We start from the raw sequence: 18,994 nt of genomic DNA, 5'->3' as shown, positions 1-18,994 counted from the left end.
TAATAATGTAATTCCTTATGAGTGCAGTAATTTAGACATGTTCGTTTTGGTAGTAAGCTTCAGAATAGTTTATTTCTTTCGTTTTCCCAAGTATATTAAAGACAAATTAAAACCTCTAACAACTTATATTTAAATTAAGAAATCTTTGCCAAGGCTGGTTTTATGCAGTCCTGAGTAAGGGCACCTGAGGCTGGTGAAAAGATGCTCATTTTCAGTACCTGAACAAATAACAATATCAGCACAACTTAAAAAGTGCTCTAGAAAAGATACCACATTCTTTTCTTGCTGGTGATTAATATATGAGTAATAGATGACTGATGCACACATGGTATCCTGACAACCAGTCCCAAGATGGGCAGAGGTGATGCAATCTGTTACATAACTTGATCTAAAGAAAAGAAAGAACTCAGCAGGTGGCAAACAGAAGTTTTTAAGAGAACGTTGGAAACATCTTCAGTCAGGAGTAACACCATTCATTTCACTGAGTCGGTGATCTGTCTTTTTTTTAAAAAAGCAGAGTTGTGGCTCAGTGTCCTTCAGACACTTCTTACTGAAAATGTGGATTTTGGCTGCTGTCATTTCTCAGTTAAGTCCTAATGTTGTCGTGGTCTACAAGGAGAGGTATGAGAAGCATAGATTGTGTTTTTAAGAAAGCAAAGCAGGCTTATGTCAATGTTATTTCTACAGTAGTAATCCTGTTATTTATGTTTTTCAAATAATACTATTTTTAAAAAGTTAATTTCTCATTTTTTAGGACCATCTTTCTGTGTTCAGTCTGTGTCATGTTGTATATGTATGTATTGTCACATTTTTCTATCATGTTTTTTCATTCATGTGCACAAACACATACATGCATACAGTCTTTGTAGTGGTTGGAGCTGGCAGTGCCAACTTGAGTTCTTTTTAGCAGGAGATATCTAGAAATGTTTGGCTGTACAGAACCCTGTAAGACTTGAAACATTCAGCCCATTTCCATTCAAGTATCATTTTGATACTGAAACTATTTTTTAAGATGACAAGAGTTTGTTTTCCAAAGAACAAGGTTTAAGGGAAAATTAAATGCTTGGTCTGAATTTTAAAAATTGTTGTGGAGAAGCTCTGGTGCACATTCTGGGCCTTAGGAGGTATAGGTTGTTGAAGGAAAGAGAACCAGAAGGTTGTTTGGTGTGAGGGAAATGCTTTTGCTGGTTCTGTGGGGAGCTGCCAGTTTCTGTCTTAAGTTCTAAAAGTTTAGGAAAATGTTTGCATGGGGTTGACAAAGCCCTGTTAGAGATTTACCAGTTAAATTGTCAGAGGATTACACCAGTTCTGTGCTTATGAGGTCTGTAGAGCTGTACCATAAAGCTGAGAGGGTTTTTCCTCTGTTGTGTTCCACAGAGCTTGTTAGGACACCAGGTGTTTAAAGTGGAAAGACTGATGAGCCTCAAGTTCTTGGATGCTGTCAACTGGCGCTGGCAGGAGGAGAGAGAGGCAAGAGAGTGGGACAGAGAGAATGGTCCTGCCTGTCAAGGAAGAGTTTAACTGGCTCCAACTTAAGGAAAATAGAGATATAGGTTCTGTGGTGCCTGGGGTGGTGATAGCTGAGATTGGCCAGTCCTCTGTTGCCAGCAAGTGTCCATGAAACCCTGAAGTCTTAGCCACCCTAGCTGTAAACATGCATAGAAGACTCATAGTGCATCCCCTTCTCCTTTCAGCGTGTGTATACAGCTTCTGTGTGAAATGAGATGGGGATCCTGCTTTTGCAAACAGCATTCTTACATTCTGCCCAGCTCTGACTAACAGCAGAAGGGGCAGTCTATGCCAAGGATCCAGCAGGGTGGGAGAAACCAAGAGGGTTTCTGTGGAAGAACTGAATTTATGGTGTTCTAACTCAAGGCTTTATTGCAATGGCTGTGTGTGAGAGGATCCAGTTGTGGTTGTTTCAGATAATCTTAACTGCCATTTCTTACAGTGTGAGTGCTGGTCTCTGCAGTACTGACAGCCTTTTAATTCAGCTGCTGTGTGGTCTGTCTGCAGATAAACATTCATCCATACATATGCTGTGGCACATGTGCCTGGACACATAAATATATCTGTTCCCATGACTGTACTTAGATAAAAGTTCATGTTGGACTGCAGCTATGAATAAGACTATTCAAAGTTTAAAAAAACATGAAAATGTTATAATTTTGTAGGTTTTTTTACTCCCAAACAGGTTTACAAACTCAGTCTGGTAGAATGACTCCAAGATAGGTTGAAGTTCATGCTTCAGACATGCAGCAGTCTTAGTAAAACCATCCTGGTAACTCCAGCATTCCTGGAATGTTTGTCTCTTCACAGTTGTCCTTCCTCACCCCACCCATCACACTACTCAAAAAGCAGGGGTAACTTTGCAGGTTGATAAGAAAAGGGTAGAGAACCACCAGATTGTTTTGTGGAAGAATTGTGCCTAGCACGTGGTGAAGAATGTCATCATCTTTGGGGCTAGGGGCACTGGAGTCTGGGGAGAGGAATGTAGTGAAACAGAGGGTGTGATCATCAGGAAGCAGCAGCAGGGCTGGGCAGGCAGGAGGGGGAGTGTGAAAGGGTTAGAAGAAGGGAAGTTTCTGAAGGCTCAAAGGAAGAGTGTCAAACAGAAGAATATCTTCCAGGAGAATAGACATAACTTCAGACAGGCCCTAAGTGAGGTGGGGTAGCTAGAAGTTTTCAGTAACCAAAGTGGTGCAGGCTGGCCTGATAATGCTGACAGCAGAAGTGAAAAGCTTGTCTTCAGAAATATTTGGGGGAGGGGATGGGGATTTTTGGAAGGTTTTGGGGGAGGGTTTTTATCAAGTAAGCAAGATCCTGAAGAGAAATGTTTAACATCTGAAGAGGAGAAAATTTCAGGCAGTCTTCACTAGATGACAATGACTCAAAAAAATGGAGACACAGTTACGCCTTCACCTAGTGTAGCTCCCTTGTGCCTTTTTGAATCAATGGTTGCAGTTATTTGCATAAATTCAATAACTAAGTCACCCATAATGCTGAATTGAAGGGACTGTTGTAAAGCCCAGGACAAATGGACATAGCAGAAGACATCCAGATTTGTTCCAATAATAAGCTTACTCACTTAGTGAGGAATTAACTCCGAAACCTCAGCAGATAAACTTTTGGATTTTACAGAAGAGCTTTTATTGCCATCTACTGGCTTAAACAGGCAGCTTGCTCAAATGCAAGTACCATTTGGAAAATGTTTGCTTACTGAGAAAATATTTTGAAGAGATTGTTTCAGAATATTCCTTAGGCAAGCTTATCTTTGGCATGATATCAGAGGAGTCTGTTTGCAGTTAGCTGTGCTGGCATGCCAAGCTTTATGAAAAGGGCTTCATTTAAACGTCTGGAACCTGACGCACCCATAAATGCACTCCAGCACTTGCTTCACTTTGCAGGAAATCAGCTCTAGGAGCACACAGAGGATTTTGTGCCTGTGGTGTGCAGCAGGTTTAGCGTGCATGTGCTTCTGAAACTGGAGTTGTCAATGTTTCTTTCTGCTTTCAACTTCCAAACGACATAAAATTGAGTGGGGTTTGAGGAAAGACTTTCTTTTAAGTAGTTTTTCAGATCTTCCAATTGCTCCAAAGCCCCAAAAAGTAAGAAGAGAGCTTGAAACTTGGAGCCTTGATTAAATCTGAATCAACTCATTGATAAGGTGAGATTAGCTTTTTTATAAATACAGTTAAGAAAGTAAAAGGCTGAATTCTGTGTCTTTCTCAAGCAAGATACCCATTGAATAAGGTCTTTACAATAATTTCTCTAAATCCCAAAGCCTTTTGTATATTTCTTTGTCTGTTCAGTATGAAATTCCTAAGAGATTTTAGTATTTTTCTGGAGGCATCAATACTGGCTGACAAGTCATTGCCAGGCTGCTGTATAACTCAGATCTGCAGAGTGTTTATCCTTCATCAGATGAACTAGGTGTTTGTACAAGCACTCCCAGATTTGGGGAGCTCAAAATGAGAAAGATCAATAGTGACAGTATTCAAATTATTTAAAATCCTGCATCTATTTTGGCTGGAAGAAATGGAAATATGGCCTGGTGGTGGTAGCCATTTCAGTCTGTACACAGGTGTCTACAGCCTTGCACTCATGAGTACACAAAATGCTCCTCACATGACAGTTAAATCTAAAGAAATAGCGGTAAAAAATAGTAGCAGCATCCGAAGTCGGTTTTTAACTAGATTTATTGATTTGGAATTTTAAACTGTGGATCATATACTGCAGTAAGGTGACAGATTTGTGGAGAGTTTCCTTTTCTTTTCCCTAGTGCTCTCGTGTTCGTTCCTGAGACTGCCATGGCCTGACCATCCTCTCAGTGGCCATTGTTTGCAGATCTGAACCAAAGCTTTGTACTCATTGTCACTCACTGTTCCTGTTTCTTGTCTTTGTTCTTTTCTCACAGCTACAAGCCCCCAGTGTGAAAGGCTTTGATTTTGCTAAGCAGCATCTGGGCCAGCACAATAAAGATGATGTCCTGATTATCCATGAGCCAGCTCCTTTACCAGGACCTATTAAGGACACAACCCCATCTGAGAACGGAGATGTGCCCAGCCCCAAATCCAAGACTTCCACAAAGCCTTCAAAGACTGTTCGACACAGAGGGAGGTCAGTTCACAGAGTTAAAAACAAATTGCAGCAGACAACAGTTTATTAAGGGCTGCTGTATTTTTAGGGCAATTGCAGTGGAAAGAACTATTCCAGAGCTCCGGAACTCGCATTTTCTAGTGAGCCACCACAGTTACACCTCAGCACTCATTAGAACAAGGTTGTGAGAATTTAGTGTTCATTTTTCTTTTAAAGGGAACATACCCAGTTAAGAGGGGTATTTAAGGGACTGCTGAGCAGACTGGAGTCAAGTCCTTGCTTGTTCACTGGAGGCACCAAGTGTGTGTTTTCCAGTGCAGTCTGTTTGTGATCTCTAGCCACTAAGGCAGCAGGTGGTTAAAAACAAATGAAAACCACTGACAAAGGTAATGTGTTTCTATCCCATTCTTAGTGATCAATACATGTATGAAGAGTCAGAATTTCCAAAACTAAGCCATATCTCCAAAATTCTGGGAAGATGCAGAAATGTTATTTATGATTATCTGGGGGGGTCTCATAGCAAACGAGTCTTATTCAGAAAATAGAATGGTAATTCACAGCTGTGCAAATGGAGAAGGGTCTGTCAACCATCAGCAGAATTTTCCTAACATTTTCCAATAATCACATGATATGACTGTCCCTTGCTGGAAAAATTGTGTTTGTAGTATACATGATGTAACAAAGCTGTGCGGTAGAGATGGATCTGTGCCCAAAAAAAAAATGTGGGAGAAAAATGGAACTCTGAGAAGACCCCCCCCCCCTCTGAACTACACTTCCCAGTAATTCTTCCTCTCCCTCACTCTCACACTTCTTTGTCTCCAGCTCTGCATTCCCTGTGCTTATATCTATGTGGTACAGCACAGTGGGAAGAAAAAAAAAAAAAAAGGCAAACCATCAAGAGCAGGGTTGGATGAGCTGAGAGAGAAACTAATGGTGACTCTTGACTGGGCTGCAGGTCTCTGCAGCACAGCTTGCTCCTCTGTTCGGCCCTCTGTGCTTCTTCTAAAGCCCCAGCTGTCTTAAGATCCTTGCTTCATCTTCTCCATGTGGGCTTCATAAAGTTCAGTTTCCCCCTTCCAGATGCTAAGCCTGTCTTCCTAAATCCCTGCAGGCCTTGTAAGTAGAAGACTGACAGGTTACAGTGGAAGGTGGACAAAACTGGAAAATAATGAAAGAAAAATGAGCTATACTAGTTTTGGTGTAGCTTACATAAATTGAAACAAAGTAATATAAATCTGAAAGACAAATGTTTCTGGGTTTCTTTTTGGAAGTTTGGAAGTGGCCTAGGACAGAGATGATATGTGGGTGTAGGGAAGGCATCTATATTTATATGCAGGTAAGCAAAAGAAATAAGTTTAAATTTGAGGTTGCTACTGTATTTTGTCTATAATAATTCAGAAGATGAAGCAGGAGAAATTTCAGAAGCCAACATTCTAACAATACGCTGTGGTAGAAGGCCACCAAGTAATCAGGTGTGATTTGCACTTAGTGAAGCCATGTTGGCTGTCACCAAGCCCCTTCTTATTTTTCATGTCCTTTAGCATCATTTCCAGGACAATCTGCTCCATGATCTCCCTACAGAGGTGAGAGTGACTGACCTGTAGTTCAGACAGACACTTGAAATGTTTTCAGAAGAGAATCTCCCTCTTCTCCCTTATATTCTCTTGAGAACAAATCTTCCTTTAGGCTGAGCTATGGAGATGTTGCCATCATCTCCCTGCCATGCTGATGTGCCCGTGTCAGCTTGTGATTTGAAACATTTATTCCCCCAGGCAGAAGTTGAAATGTGAAATGGTATCATACTGTGTTGTGTTGGGTTTAGCTGCTTGATGTTTTGTGAGGAAATACAGAGCTCAGTTCATTACAGTTCAGCTCTGGATTGTATGTTACATGCCAGGAAATCTAGTGGTGATGTGAGTACACGTTCTGTATCTGTAGGAAACAACAAACAAGAACAGCTGAGTTCAGAAAGCTCAGCTCCAGCTGGGAGTTGGACCTGTTGTTTTGACTTGGGTGTATACGAGTGCATATTCCTCAGCACTTAGAAGAAATGGCTGATGTTGACTCAACACTATTTATGTTGCTATTACTTGGTAGTAATTTGGATATGCTGAGAAAGGAGTATCATGGGAAATGCAGATCACAGTGAGATGAAACAGAAAGTCAGTAGGAGATCTGGACAGAGAGTTCCAGCCTCATACTCTGCTGAACCAGGACAAAGGTGATGGAGGTGATAGCTCTGCACACCCTCTCCCCCACTGGAAAACATGCAGTGATGCAGATCTTTAAGCTCATTGAAGACCATTTATCCTCTTTTCCCTGCTATTATTTTTTTAATTGGGATGTGACATTAGTATTACAGTCCTGCAGATCAGGGCATTGTTTAGGGAGGAGAAAAAGGCAAGTTGAATTCAGAGCTGCAAGAAGTAGATTTAACTTCAATGGATTTGTCAGGCTGCATATAGTTATCTTGGTCTGGGTACTCTAGGCAGGTTGGTGTTTAGCCTCAGTAGCTAGTTCAGATCAAGCCATCTAGCCCAAGCAAATCCTGCACTAATGAGGTTAGTGCACAGACATGTGCACACTCTCCATGATTAACTCCCTGCCAGAATAGAATATGAGGGTTCACAGGCACAAAGGCTGATCCCATGTGAAGAGACAGGCTTTGGTGTCAGGCAGTGGTGTGGGCCCTGTATTTTTCCTATTTTTACACTATCAGAATAATTTTACAGCTGAAGTATTTTATTGGGGAAGATCATGGTATTTTACTATATTGCCTACAAAAGCTGCGAGCACTGAGATTGTGGTTTTTTAGATAACAAATATTCTTAAGAATCTTGTGACTCCATGGAATAAATACATAAAAGAAGCATTTTTGAATGGCCTTACATTTGACTAGTCAGGGAAATATTCACATAGATTTGTATTGTTAGCAAGAGAACACCAAGTTAGTAAGGCTGAATGTTAGACTAGTTACCTATGTGGGTTTCATATTCCTAATACAATTATTTTCTTTCTGAGAGGTAAATTGCTAGCTACAAATGTAGAGCTTTTTCTTGTAGTGTGTTTTAAAGGAAAGATTACTTAATAATATTGTCACATGTGAACTGTGTTGCAGTCATTTTTCACACACAACAGTAACATTGTGACAATGAATATCTAGCTATGATAAGGTATTATACATTTGCTTACAAACAGAGGAAAATTTTAGCAGAAATCACAAGGTATTTTAGCCGAGGATTCTTTGTGTGTGACAATTGTGGCCCCTTACAAACCTGTGTTACACATTGGTTTATTTGTTTTGTCGTGTTTGTGGCAGAATTTCGCCATCAGATGCTGAATCCACAGCGAGTGAACAATCCAGCGGGAGAGAGACCGGAGAGGAAAGTGCAAGACCATCAACTGCTGCAAACGAGGGCAAGCCACGCAGAGCAGTGAAGAAGGGTTTGTTACTTTTTTTATTCCCCCTCCTTGTGTTCTCTTGTGCTTTACTCAGGCTGAAGAGTTACTTTGGTGCTGTAACTTTTCTAAACTCATCTTTGGCCATTGATTTTTCTGCTCCTTGCCGCAGAAAATCCCTTCGTATTTGGTTTAGTTTCTGCTGTTGAAACTGGGGAGCTGTACATTCCTTTCATTCCAGCAAGCTTTTGAAACAAATGGCTTAGCAAGAATGAATCTTGCCTCCTTTTGTCCTACACACACCCCCAGCAAAACTCTGTCCAGCCTGGCCTAATTGTGTCTGCCGTGGTAGCAGATCTGCAGACAGTAACATGGGCAGCAGAGGTCACAGCAGGACTTCAGAGCACGGGGGTGTGTCTGTAACAATAACTTTGAAAAAGTGATATGAAAAAAAAAAAAAAAGACACCAGAGAGATCAAAGTTTTACAAATGAGCTGTAATTCAGTCATCAAAATGCCTGCATGATTGTACATTAGAAAGATCAAAATTCAGTGCTACTGTGTAAATAACACTGGTATTTTTTTATAAAGAACTGTCTTGTTTCCAGGTAAAATGCCACTATTTTTCTTGGAGGTACTCTAAAATATATATTTATAAATTTGAAAAGACGGGAAAGACATCTCAGGAGGGTTTGAGTTCCTCCAACCTATCTGACTTGAATTCTGTTGCTCTGTTTTAGTGTTCTCCCATTTCTTTTTACCTGGGAACTCCAGATTCATCTCTTCTTTTTCTATTTGGCTTAAAACTTCATGTAACATTTAACATTTCCTTTTGGTGTAGAAATGTTACATGTTGCTGCATCTGAATTACCTGGTAAAGGCAGCAAGGAGACTGTGTAAAATGTGTCCTTTCTACCAATCATGCCCTCACTGGGTAAAATGCAGTATTTTTTCAGCATTTGGTGCCCCTAGTTTGCAAATCATAGGGACTATTCTTAGCATTCAGAATTTGAGGCAGTGTCTGCAGAGAGCTCTCTACTAAATGAGAGATTCAGTTCCCTTTTTGTGCAGCTGAGATTTGGCAGTTTGATCCAAGTTTATGCATCTCATTCAAAAGTAAATGCAGTCATCTTACTGCTGTGGTTTTTTTCCTGTTGCCATTCTAGCTAAATTACTTGTCATAATTACTGTGTTGTCTCTTCTTTTTCCTTTATGTTGTCAGGAGCAAACAGAGTGGGTAAGTAACCAGAGCTGGTAGTTGAGTACAAATATGAATAGGGTGTTGGGGTAGCTGCAATTATGTCTTAAGGATGGAAGAGTTTGTCTTCTAAGAAAATAAAATTGCTTTTGAGCTATTGAAGTATAAAAAAGTCTTCAGTAACACAAATTATAGTAATCCAGCACATTTTTCTAATTTTTTTCCTCCCAATTCTTTCAAAGTATTGAGGAAAACATCACTGTGAAAGAAGCAAAACTAATGCAGCTCTTGGTCCTGAAACCAGCTTTGTACAAACAAGTTGGAGTTAATATTAGAATTAATGCAGAATTAATTAACTGGAAGCCCAAGAAAAATATGAACTGAAACTGCAAAGCAACATAGATATTTTGTTGGGAACTAGTGTTTTCTCTGCCAGGATTGAGACATGGCAAACATAGGGCAGGAGAAAGCTGATGCTGTCTTTGATAATGTATAACACATCGAGTGATAAAATAAGGACTGTGTCCTCTGATAGCACTGACCATCTTATAGTAGCCAGCCCTCTGTCTGTCCTTCTGTGCTCTGCTGCTTTCCACTGACTCATCAGCTGCATCCTAGGGATGTCACCTACTGGGATATAAAGAAACTGTGTGAAATTTATCTCTAATTGCATAGTCTGGCATGGTTAAGAGACCAGTGGATGAGTTGAAGAATCCCATTGACTTTATCTGATTTTGGATGAGGCCTTATGTACCTTGGTTGCTGTGTTTCTTGGGGGTGCAGGAGGCAGTAGCCTTTCTCTGTCCCCAGCTGTATTGGTCTTCATATGAAATCAAAGCTTCCTGACATTTCAGTTCAGTTAATGTTTCAACTCAGGGAGCAGTGATGAACACTGATCCACTGATCCTGGCATGTGACATATATGGACTGGTTGTTAAAACATGGTCTGACTGGTCTTGGGGTATCAAGTACCTTTCCATTATTTTTTAGCCTCAGGTGAATTATTCTGAAATCAACATTTCATTCATGTGATGCCATCCAATAGCTTTATAAGGAAGATATTCTAAATGTGAATAGCAGTATAATATAAGAACTTTGAAATGAGAAATTATGCTTATTCTCTCTGTCAAAACTTCTTCAGGACCTCGTTCTTATGTTGGGTTAGAAACCATTTCTGCTTTTGTTGTATGTATACAGTGCTACTCTGTACCTGACTTTACTTTTCTGTGCTTCCATCTTGGTTTGTATTTATAGACACATTGAGTGTAGACACAGAGAGGATTTAAAGGTTATATGCAGCTTATGAGGGGTTTTTTTGTGTATCTTTTCTGTAAAAAGGAGTAACAGATGATGTTACTGTAGAGCCTTGCCAAAATTTTTCGGTGGGACTTCTGTTTTACCAAATGAGCTTAAGAACCCTTTCAGCTAAGAGGCCCCTACCAGGCGTTTATGTGTGTACGGGAAAGTTGTGGATGAAGTTACAAAGATTCAGAGTGAATGCTCAGAGTAATTGAAAAAATTGGATATTGCTAACCAAGTAATACGAAAATACCCTTACAATTTTATGTTGGAGGTCAGTGAGCCTGGGAGCAGCTGATAGAGTGAAAAGGTGAGGGAAAAATGACTAATGTTTGGGGAAGATGAATGCAGCAGTTCAGATTTCTGTTGACTACATGATTGCTCTGAGGGGTTCACACGAACTCCTTAATACATCTTGTGCCCATCTCTGTGAGAGGCAATGCTTGCACACTTCTGAGAGGGGCATGAAGATGGGGCTATGAAGACAGCAAATGGTTAAGATGATGCAAATAGCTACAGGAGAGAGATGGATAAGTTTCATTTAGGCTCTGTGTCTTGCAAAACATTTGGGACACAGAGGTCTTGAATGGAGCTGTTTACCTTCTTTTTAAAAACACTTGTACAGAGAAATCACATTTATAAATGATGCATGACTTTTGTAAATGTGTATGTTTAACAATGCTTTGATCAAGTCTTAGAAATACGAATAAGGATTTTGCTTAACTTGTGGCCAGACTGATTTCCAGCCCAAAAGTAGTATGCTGTGAATATAATAAAGCATACTATTCCTTTCTTGTCTTGCTCCTTGTTGCGCTGGAAGAGGCAAAGGAGCAAGTCATCTACTGTGACCTTCCGTAGAAGATAGGATTCACTCCTCTTCTGAACCCTATCCTGCATTACCAGCACATGTTGCAACAGGATCGCAGCAGGAACTATTTTATTTCCCTTCCTGTCTGTTGTAGGTGGATCTTGTTGATCAGCAATTGATTCTGCATCTGTAGCAAATTAGATTTTCCTCCTGATTTGAATATTGAGAACCACATCCCCTTATTAGAAGTCTGTGGAAAGATGTGGGACTATGTCCCTCAACACTGTTGTGTTCCTTCATAAGGAGAGTCACGAGTCTTGATCTTTCATTGCTTGTATTTCATTGTGAAAAGCAGTTTGAGAATGTGTGGGTTTATCACATGGATAAGACAAAAGGTTATTTTGAAAGTTTTCAGGGGCTTTTGCAAGCCTTATCTGCATAACAGTTTCTGATTTAGGTCTAACTCTGAAAAAAATACTGAGTATGTGCTTAACTGGAAATCACTGGGGTGATCCTGTAGATTTCAAATCTTTTGAGGGAGATGACACATTTCTACTGAAGTAATTAACTGTTGGCAGGACCTGGGTGCACTTCCATGCGTATTGGTGTCCGTAATGTCTTTTGCTGATTGTATTTCAGTTGGTTTAATCTCTTCAAGAAATTACAACATGACAGTATTTACGCATCTTGCTTATTATTATGTGAACTAATTATCCTGTCGCAGAGAAAAAAATCTGCTTTAAAAAGCATTAATCAGTAAAATGTGCGTAAAATTCTTTGTGTTTTGTGCGGATTTCTGAGGGTTTTTTTGTTGGTTCCTGTATCACTCCTATCACTTAAGAAATGCATTTTGCATTGAGACATCTTTCATTGCTCTTTGAACCCCCATTTGAGCAATTTGCATCTCCTTAAGTGCTGATAAGAGGAATCATTAGCAGAGTGTACTTAAACAGCTTTTTATGCAGGAAAGTAGATTGAGATTTTGGGGGTTTGCAAGTGCCAAGAGCTTGATTTACAGAAATAAAGAATGACAGCTCACCTTCTGGAAATATAACGGGAAAATGTTTATAATTTGCAAACCACGGTGTAAACTTGTTGTACACTAAATGGGAGTCAGCTGGAAGGCCTGTAGGGCAAATTAGACACAGATGGAAAACAGGGCATAGTTTTGTAGCACAGCATCTGTAGAGCTTAACATTTGACTGTGATAACCCTGGCAGCACTGCTTCACTCCAAATTGGTTCTGATAATTTAGGCCCTCCTCAGACCAGCAGTGGAAACGAGCAGCACTCCTCAGCCTCCATCTTTGAGCACGTGGATAGGATGTCCCGTTCCTCAGATGCCAGCAGACGGGTCCCCAGCAAGATCCAGCTGATTGCCATGCAGCCCATGGCAGCGCCTCCGGTTCAGAACTCCGTGCTCTCCGATCGGGTGGCAGAGACCAACAAAATCAATAAGGAGGTATTTCTGAAAGTGCTTTGCATGGTTTTGGAGGACTCTTTGCCTAGCCAGGTGAAAAGTATCCAGTTTCTTGTTATCAGGAGTTCCTTGTAAATTCCTTGACAAGTTACAGGAATAGTCCTGTTTCTGTCCAGAGAAATTATCTGACCTCTTTTTTAAGAGATGCCTAAACCAAAGTTTAAACACAAAGAGGATCAGGATCTGGTGGTCAGGATACCTTTGTGTTAGCATCCTTTTGCTAGTCAGCAGGAATGACTTAAAGAAACTTGTGCTAATTCATGTATGAGAATTGCAACATACGGCCCACCTTGGTTTTCATTCTATGCTATTCTTTTACTTTTCAGGACTGAGGATGATGGTTATAAAAAGAGGTTATCTCAAAACATTCTGGGGTGTGAATTTGCAGCCCAGTTCATTGCTTTCAACTTCTAATGTGTTTGCCTGACAGTAAACATACAAAATTTCCTGCTTTCTCTGAGGCTTATGTTACTATTAGCAGAATATGAGCGTGCCTGGGGCACGAGGAGAGGTGATGCACCATAAAACCACATCATACACTGCCTGACAGTAGCACCTACCTGCATCCTGGTTTGCTGTAAGATGACATTTTTTCATAACTCAGAGTGGAAGATTACTCGAACCTGTAACTGAATTTTGATTACTCAAAAGTGTAACTTTGTCAAGAATCTGTGTTTTTCAGTACCTTACTGAAGAGAGGCAAATATATATATCTAGGATACAGAGGCAAGAGGAGCCACAAAACAGAAATCTGTCTGTATGGGCAGAAGACATGATTCTAACTATAAGCATAAAGAAGAAGTCTGACTTGTGTCCTATACATGCTTTTATTTTTTTGGATTTTCATGAGAGAATACACAAAAATCAATTTTTATTTGGTTCTTAGTTTGCTGATGCGTTCCAGAACTAGTCCAGCACAGGCAGGGCAGTTGTTGCTACCTAATCTGGTACTCAGGTGTTTACCAGTGATAAGAATCATTTCAGTTGGTTTTGGGCCAGGACTTAAAAGTGTGGTGTTACAACAGCTTTACCCAGATAATGAGATGTACTCCATGAAATTTGAAAAGAGGTGGGAGAGAGGCATGAAAACTCAGCCTCCAGAATGATGTAGAGCTGATAGTGTCATGTTCATCTGGGTATCTGGGCCCTTGTGTTGCTGCTGTGCTCCTGCATAGCATATGGCAGCCTCTCATGCACAGCAGAGGCACTGAGTTATGAGCTCAGTTGGCTCTTGACGTTCTTGCTTCTTATGTGATGAAGGTCATTAAAGGGAAAGGGTGGCAGATTTTATCGCTGTTGATCAAATACCTATCTGTTGGTTAGTCTTATCTGTTCAGAGCAGTGTTGTGTCTGGCAGACAGGAGTAGTTTTTTGTGCTCCTCCTGCCTTTTATTAACAAACTGCCACTTCCCTCTAATTGCACCTGCAGTGCTGGCAATCGTGCTGTGTGTAATAGTGCATCTACCTGGGGAGACAATGGGGAGACTGCAAAATATCCAGGAAGGAAAGTGTGCTCATAAATTGTGTGACTTATTTTAGTCCTTCAGAGATTTGGAGGAGGGAGGCAGGGGCAGGCAGAGAGGTGGGGAGGAGAGGTTTACAGAAGAGCAGCAAAATCCAGTTTGCAAAGTATACTACTGCAAAAATATTCCTCCCTGGTTTTTTTTTCCCTTCTCCTTCCTGAAGATACAAACAGCCCTGAGGCATAAATCCGAGATCGAGCATCACCGCAATAAGATCCGCCTCCGCGCCAAGCGCAAGGGGCACTATGAGTTCCCAGTGGTGGATGACGTGGTGGTGGTTGACTCCAAAGAACAGCACAGAATATATCGCAAGGCACAGATGCAGATTGACAAGATCTTGGACCCTGGAGGCAGTGTGCCTACCGTCTTCATAGAGCCAAGGAAGAGGTAGGGATTTCAAAGATGGAACAAACAATTTTCTTCTAGAGTCTGTGCCCCAACTCCATCCAAACTGTGCTTCTTAAATGTCAGAGCTGGAAGTCATTTTGATCACTAGTTGAGTTTGAGTTATCTAGGTGAAAAGGATTGGGTTGTTCTAGACACTTTTATTTATTTCAGTATATGCCACTATGTTTTGATTTCAAATTATGTTTTTACAAGTTCTCAGCAGTGAATTCTTGATAAATAAGCCCAAATGTATGAAAACAGTCTTAAAACAATTTAGTATTTGCTCTGCCATTTGTTTGAATAATTCTTTTATGGTGTAAAGGGATCAGTGTTGCAATGTCAGCACTAAAAAAGAAACCTGCAAGTAATATATATGCAAGTAATATAACCCGCAAGTAATAATATTTTTATAAAGTAGGAGGGGGGAGAGGATTATGTAAAATAAGGAAAACCTTGAACAACCTAAAAAGCATGAAGATTCTGAATGTTAAAGGCAAATTCACAAATCAATGAGATTACCCAGAGGGAATACATAAAAGGTTATAAGGCACATCTGTCAGCTTCACAGATCTGCCTTCCTGGCCTTGTATTTGCAGAGAAAGTTTTCCCTGTGTTCTGTTTTGGGCTTATGAATACAGGCACTTTGTTCCTGGAGGCCTGGTGCCCAGTGAGTGCTTCTGCATTGATAGCAAGTAGCTTTTCTCCACGGGCGTGGGTTCCTCAGCTCATTTGCTTGGTGGGGTTAAATCCTCTTGACCAAGTACAAAGCCTTGGTGGCAGTGTGGTCTGTTCTGCAGCTGCAGATGTGTCACACGTTGGGGAGCTGGGGCGCTGGAACACAGGCAACCTGGACAGGTGAATGTAGGAGGGAGGTGATTCTGGAGAGAATTTAAGGGGAAAATGGGATGTTTCAGAGAGCTGCCAATGAGAGTGTTATTAAGAGAAACTTGAGGAAAGAGATTTAATCTATCTAATGGGACTGGCATGGAAAACTGGGAAAGGGGAGAGAAACGGGGCTGAGGCAAGGATAACTTGGAGGAAATGGGCAGAGGAGTTCAACCTTCAGAAGAAAAATTTCAAAAATAATTGTGATTACTTTTGTCACTCTGTCTCTGCTTTTTGGTTTTTTTTCCTGTTAAGTTCTCGGGCAAAACGTTCTCCCAAGCAGCGCCGTCGCCATCAGATAAATGGGAGTCCAATTGATGCTGAAAAGGACAGGTTAATCACAACTGACAGTGATGGGACATACAAAAGGCCTCCAGGAGTCAATAATTCTGCATATATTGTATGTATGTCTCTTGAATGGGAGGACTGTTCTGATAATGATGGCAGCTGTGACATTGGCAGGTTTTTGGCCTCTGTTTGTGATCCATATGATGTGGATAGTTTCAGTCATGCAGTTGGCATGTAAATCAAAGTGAAATAAGGATTTCATTGACAGTCTGTCATTTTTAAGCAGTAAAATTCTGCCGTATATTCCTTGATATTACAGAGGCCAAGAACCAAAGCCTTGTTTTCATTAATGCCACTGTGTTATGCACATGAAAGTGTGCTTGACATGTTCCACAATATCTTGAACATAGTTTCGCTCTAGTCCAATTTGCTGGATGTTATATATTCATATATTACAGCAGATTTCATCCTTTGCTCTTACAGAGTGGAAGACTCAGGTCTTTTTGTGAGAAATTTTTTCATCTTTCAAATGTGGCAATTAATTATTAATGATATAGAAACACATCTTTGTACTACAGTAACTTGAAACAATTCTAGTGCAATGCTTGAAAATTAATTTTGTCTCACATCTAAAAAAAAAAAGACGCTGGAGAGTACTTCTGTTCAGTCATATCCATGTCACAAACACTACTTAGGCATCTTTAACCACTTCTTAGCAGATTTCATGAATCCAAATGCTAATATTGGAAGCCCCTGGACAGTTCTTATCTTTAAAGATGGTTTAATAATTTTAAGAATTTCACCATTAGCTGCAGTATGCGGTCAGGTGACTCTGATGTCAATTTCTGCAGTTTGCCTTCAGACATGAGTGTGATGATTTTAATGTCATGCTGCAGTAGCATGAATTATCATCTGAAGCTGTTTAATTAAGACATGGCACACAGCAGGCTCAGCCCCTTTGGCATCTGCAGTGAGACTGCTCGGAATGCTAAGTTCCTAATAAAGTAGAGGCTTGTGCCTCTTGACGAGTGATTTTGCAGTCTGCATGCAGTGGTAAGAATGAGCTCTGATAATAAGTCTGCTGCTGTAAAGCTCATTTAATTTCCTCTCACTGATGAACAATAAGCCCACGTGGGAAGATCCCAGGTAATAATATGATGCATGCCTAAGGTATTGCTGCAATGAAGCACTTACATGAATCCCATTCAGGTGATGCACCCAAGTTCAAGCTCCACGCAGGTTACCACTTAGTTCCTTAACAGCTTCCTTTCTGCGTTTTTCTGGGAGGTGATAATTGCTCAATGTTACTGCTGATGTGGTCAGTTATAAGCTAAAGACTGAATTAATTTCTTAGAATTGCAAAAGCTGCAAAGAAGTCATAGATTTAGACAGAGCTGATTGGTTTTTTTCTGGGTGAAGAAATACTCTCTGCATGACTTCATTACCTGGTTGCAAACCACGAGATTTCTTTTATAGCTGAGTAACTCCTGCCCAAAGCTCTGCTGCCTTACCTGAGGTTAGAGTCCTTCAAATCACACTGAATGAAGTGTTTGAGTGTTGAATGAAGTGTTTGGTGTTACATATGTGCATGCAGCAGCAGGGAGGGTAAGGGCAGGTGCTCTAGCTCTGGCCAAGACAGTGTTGCTCAGACGGAAGGCCCACAGGGGCTTGGAAAAGCCAGTTAGATCTTCTCTGTGGCCACCCTTCACCTTCCTTGTGTTTCCTGCAGTCGGACCCAGACTTGCCTGCCGAGCCGCAGACATCATCCTCGGCGGACGCGGGGAAGTTCCCGGGGCTGCCCCCGCACCCGGTGCCGCAGTACGTGCCCCCGCAGCCGTCCATCGAGGAGGCACGGCAGACCATGCACTCGCTGCTGGACGACGCCTTCGCCCTGGTGGCTCCCAGCAGCCAGGCCAGCTCCGCGGCCGTGCCGCCCGGGGGCTCCGCAGGACAGCCGGTGAGCAGGGACCGCCTGGGGGCTGCCTGGGCACTGAGCATCCCAAATGGTTATTTGAGATGCAGCTCAAAAGGTGTCTCTGGGCAGGGAGTTGGCGCCGCCTGCACCACGGCCACTGTTGTGTCCTTGCTGTCAGGGCTGAGCACAAACGCAGCACGTTCCTGGAGCAAGGAGAATTGGGACAGGCACCAAAGCTTGCCCAGTTGATCCCCATTGAAATGGCAAGATTTTGTTACCCTTTCCAAAAGCAAATGAAATTTCCTTTTGGGAAGGGAAGCAGGATCATGTGAAACAGAAAAGAAAGGCTTACAAACACTCTGGAAAGGAGATAGGATAAAATGAAATGCAATTGAAAAAAACCCAAAAAAAAGAAAATCCGGAGATTTAGTGACTACGAGAAAGTGGTCTGGGAGGAGATGAGATGCAGTGCAAAGGACCAAAAGAGGCCAAAACTAACCTCACAGATGTTGCAAAAGCCGGGGAAAAAATCAAAGCGGAAGACACAACTTGGAGGGGAAGATATGAGGGACATGGCATGGATACTTAAAAAAAAAAAAAAAAAGAAAAAGAAAAATCTTCCCCCAAAGCAAAGCCATGAAAAGGCATGCCATGGTGAACTTGCTTTCTGAGCTGTTTGGTATCTTTTCCCTTTTCCCATCTCATTTCCTTCAGGATAATTTCAGTTCTTCTCAGTTAGGATCTTTCACAAGTCAGTCTTGCTGTGTCTGAGTCAAACTTTTTCTTTTTTTTAAATATGTGTGATAGTTCCTATTTTGACAAAGAAAAAAAAATGTATTTGGCATAGGTAATATTTTTCAGCAGGGTATCCAAAAGCTTTCAGGAAGTGAGGGATAGGGAAGCAGTATTTCTGTGTACGATTTTTTTGTTTTGATGGAGCACTGAAACACATGGATAATCCTGTAGGTCATCATAAGCTGTGATGAATCTGAGCCCTGTGGTCTCTCTGCTGCAGTCTGATGCTGTTTAAAGGTCAAAACAAAATTTCCAATTGCAAAGCTTGGTTTTTTGCTAAGTAGACATTGGAGCAGCTCTTGATCTTTGGCAAGTGAGAAAAAGCATTTCTGAAAGGTTTTTAAATTAAGACTCTGCTCACACAGAAGAGACTGTAGCTGCTGTAGCAGTGATTCCCAGATCTTCTTGTGCTCCTTTGTT

General features: G+C 41.1%; 1 protein-coding gene across 2 annotated transcripts in view; it reads left to right on the top strand.

The window, feature by feature from the left end:
* KIAA1549 overlaps nt 1-18,994 on the top strand; it is a 139,499-nt gene that overhangs the window by 109,698 nt on the left and 10,807 nt on the right. For both annotated transcript variants that reach the window (XM_084206913.1, XM_084206914.1), the window contains exons 11-16: nt 4,418-4,620; nt 7,919-8,043; nt 12,558-12,763; nt 14,468-14,691; nt 15,832-15,976; nt 17,594-17,821. In XM_084206913.1, coding sequence (XP_084063039.1) covers nt 4,418-4,620; nt 7,919-8,043; nt 12,558-12,763; nt 14,468-14,691; nt 15,832-15,976; nt 17,594-17,821 — 1,131 coding nt within the window. The remainder of the gene's footprint in view (nt 1-4,417; nt 4,621-7,918; nt 8,044-12,557; nt 12,764-14,467; nt 14,692-15,831; nt 15,977-17,593; nt 17,822-18,994) is intronic.

The sequence above is a fragment of the Fringilla coelebs genome (genome assembly GCF_963513975.1).
Source record: "Fringilla coelebs genome assembly, chromosome: 5".
Taxonomy (NCBI): Eukaryota; Metazoa; Chordata; class Aves; order Passeriformes; family Fringillidae; genus Fringilla; species Fringilla coelebs.
This window is presented reverse-complemented; position numbering and strand designations above follow the sequence as displayed.